This window comes from Aegilops tauschii, chromosome 3 (assembly GCF_002575655.3).
Source record: "Aegilops tauschii subsp. strangulata cultivar AL8/78 chromosome 3, Aet v6.0, whole genome shotgun sequence".
Lineage (NCBI taxonomy): Eukaryota > Viridiplantae > Streptophyta > Magnoliopsida > Poales > Poaceae > Aegilops > Aegilops tauschii.
Genome location: NC_053037.3, coordinates 411500665 through 411504022, shown reverse-complemented (window position 1 = coordinate 411504022; position 3358 = coordinate 411500665). Strand labels below are relative to the sequence as shown.

The 3358-nt window shown below is 46.7% G+C and overlaps 1 protein-coding gene across 2 annotated transcripts; it reads left to right on the top strand.

Moving 5' to 3' along the window:
• Window positions 1-808: 808 nt before the first annotated feature.
• Window positions 809-2520, top strand: LOC109760739 (uncharacterized). 2 transcript variants are annotated; one of them, XM_040404226.3, is made up of 3 exons: window positions 809-1098; window positions 1735-1940; window positions 2067-2520. In XM_040404226.3, exons 1-3 carry the CDS (start codon window positions 956-958, stop codon window positions 2318-2320), a joined length of 603 nt encoding a protein of 200 aa, XP_040260160.1. In that variant the 5' UTR covers window positions 809-955; the 3' UTR covers window positions 2321-2520. The 2 variants fall into 2 exon arrangements, with proteins under 2 accessions (XP_040260160.1, XP_020175133.1); XM_020319544.4 differs by having other exon boundaries at window positions 1735-2520.
• Window positions 2521-3358: the final 838 nt, after the last annotated feature.

Genomic DNA, 3358 nt, shown 5'->3' with positions numbered 1-3358 from the left:
GACGCGCACGCACCTCCACCACCTCATCCACACCACCAGCACTGCCCATTGATCCACGGCAGCAACGGCTGCCCGCAACCCTCGCCGTTGGCGCCAGATCCGACCGGATCGGACCAGAACCGTCCTGCATGATCCGCCCGAAGGACGAAGCCCCGCCTCCACCACACAGCCGCCGCGACACCGATGAGCGCCCACGCCACCAGCGTCGCGACCCGCAACCCCCCACCCCGCCGCACCCCGCCCCCGAAGACAGACGGGGAGAAGAAAGCCCCCGCCGCCACCCGAGCCAACCAGGCTTTGCCCAGCGGCCCACGCGGGCGGCGGCGAGGAGGGTGAAGAAGGGCGGAGGCGAGGGGAGCTGGGGAGGAAGAGGCCTGCCCCCGAGGCGGCGCGGACGAGCGGGAGGGCGGATTCGCGAGAGCCCTCCCCTCGCGTTTTTTCTACCTCCCAAATGATTTGTCCTACCAACCCAAGAAATGACATTTGTTCGCGTGTGTGTTCTTCCCTGAGAACCTAGCATACGACGGAGGAGGGTTTTGATTGGAGGCAGGGATTGCAGCCGTGAGGGACAGTCGGAGCGGGCGGATCTAGGAGAGGAGGCGAAGGCATTGGTGTCTAGCCGGCTCTCAGCGCTTGTTTTGGCGGTAATAGTAGTAGTTCGGTTGATCAAAATTTCGATATAATTTTCATTATGTTTGAGATGTTTTGTATTGAACTTTTGTAATAGATATGATCCTTTTCTCTGAAAAAGAAATCATCACACCTGCAAATGTTGTTTTCACATATGCTTCGCTGGAACGTGCAAAACCACATACCCACAGGGACGACTTCATAATACTCCTATAATTTTCCTAAAATAACAACGGAGCCGAGCGACGACAGAGAGAGTCAAAGATAAACACGAGCAACCGGAGGATAGCCTGCCTGCGCGGCTGCGACGACTTATTTCCCGGCGATGTCGGCGGCGCAGGCTGCGAGCGCCATCTTGCGGCCGTCCGCGAGTGCGCCGCTCAGGGAAGTGGCGTTCTTCTTCACCGATAACCACAACCCCTCCCCGGCTCGCCTCTGCATCCGACGACGCAGTGCGGAGAGAACCTTGTGAGGCCCCTTTCTTGGCTATTGTTCTCGATTTCTTGGTCTGATTGCATAAGCCCACGCAGTAATCCCCTGGTTCTTGCTCCAACCACTGAATTTGGTTGGGATTTTTTTCCCTTCCGGTTCTCGCACCGTCGGGCGCCCCGCCCCCTCCATGTTTCAGCAGTTCTGGGGCACAATTTATTTCTGTCAGACTTTAGTTCTGCAGCTATGGAATTGGATTGTGTAGTGTAGATACCAATATGCGCTTGTGTGGCGGCATATTAGCACTGTCTCATATGATCTTATATAACTGGCCTAACTTACAGAAGACCTAGACAAGAGTTAGATGAATGTGAACTTACTCTCGAGCAAATTAGAGGTTTACTAGAAGATAACATCAATTGCTAATGTGTCTAGCTCCGCTTGTGAACCTATAAGGCTAGAATGTGCAACTTGTGTTTTTCTGATGCTACAGAGTATTTCTAAGACTAGTAATTTTCTGCATAGGTTATAACGTTCTTCGGAACTGTAATTCTGAATGAGCCATTTTCTGATACTTGAATCTAGCCGAAAGTGGTTATGGCTGATATAATACTTTTCAATAGGAATTAAGTAGAAACAAAACCATGTGCTGTTCTCATACTGCCACACGTTCAGTGCAGGGCTTCAAATTGCAGCCTCCAACTTCAACAGATCCAGAATTTGCCATGTTAAAAGTGGCGAGGCTGATGGCTATCCAAAAACTGAAGAAGATAAGTTAGCTGACGAAGAAACCCTTCAGCATAATTTGGACAGAGCTATCCGGGAAGAAGATTATGCCCGTGCTGCCAAAATCAGGGATGATCTGCGCATCCTCCATGAGGGTACTGAAGCTTCCGTCCTTGCAGCAAATACACGATTCTACAACGCTTTCAAGAATGGAGATTTTACTGCAATGTACTCTATCTGGGCTAAAGGAGACCATGTGTATGTTGTCCATCCCGGTGCAGGTCGGATATCCGGTTATGATGTGGTCTTGCAAAGCTGGGAGATGGTGTGCAACGCGGACTATGAGTTCCCTCTAAACATTGATCTTAAGAACATAGAGGTTCATGTGCGTGGTGACCTTGGTTATGTTACATGCTTGGAGTTGGTCAAGACCAAAGGAAAATCTTGGGGGAAGCAAATTGCCACCAACGTCTTCGAGAAGACAGATGGCACATGGTATATCTGCATTCACCATGCTTCACACATTGAAGAATGAAATGACACTTTCTGGTGGTTTATGTTGTATATTCCATAGCCGTTGGCGATGTCATTCCATGTGGGGTTATATATGACTGGAATTTACTATTGCTCATGGACTTGACACCTCAAGGAGGTGAAGTCATATTCCATATCCAAGCTACTTAAACATAACCCTGATTGGCATTGATCCTTGCTGTGAATATGCAGTCAAATGTTTCATGCTTTGCTTGTTGCGGCCAATGTTCTGCCAGGGAGTGCTGGAATTGGCAATTTGGCATTAATTTTGCGTGCTAACTTTATATTGGAAATCAGGTGCGATAATTCATTTTTGAGCCCAGGCTCATCTGCACCCACGCTGACGAAAAAAATCAAAACAAATACTAGAAAATTCAAAAAATTCCAATTTTTTTATGTGGTAGATAATTTGATGCGTGAGGTTCGCTCCAATTTTCAAGTCATTTGGATATCTGAGCAGCTCTCGGCAAAAAAGACAAATTCAGGGTCTGTAAAAAAGGTTACTGTTCACGTACTGTTCTGACCTGATTTGTCTTTTTTGCTGAGAGCTACTTAAATGTTCAAATGATCTGAAAATTGGAGCGAACCTCATGCATCAAATTATCTACTACACAAAAAAAATTGGATTTTTTTTAAAAAAATCTAGTATTTGTTTTGAATTTTTTTTGTCCGGGTGCAGATGAGCCTGGGCACCGAAACGCCGCACTCAGGTGGTACTATTGTTTTCGTTTATCAATTTTCATTTTTCTGCATTAGGCCTTTATTTGGAATTCCTTCTAGTAGTTTTTTTCTTTCTGCTTTTTGTGTGGAGGTTAGTTTCTTCTATACTTTTTGTTCTGCTTGTCAGGTAAGCGCCACTCTCTGCCATTCTGGTGGACTTTTCTTAATCTAATTTATGTGTGTTTTAGGATTGTTAAAAGAAAAAAATCGTTTATAATATTTTGTGCTATCACCGGGCACTCATTCCCCACGAAACAGAACATGGGTGTACATGGGCACCCAGGTTTGATATCCCAAAAATTTAGAATTTTTTAAAATT

What these genes read in the sequence shown, in the direction of transcription:
- LOC109760739 (XM_020319544.4), top strand. Translation starts at nt 956, where the DNA reads ATGTCGGCGGCGCAGGCTGCGAGCGCCATCTTGCGGCCGTCCGCGAGT. An exon ending in CGCAGTGCGGAGAGAACCTT is followed by an intron (nt 1,099 to 1,734) that starts GTGAGGCCCCTT and finishes CCACACGTTCAG; the next exon opens with TGCAGGGCTTCAAATTGCAG.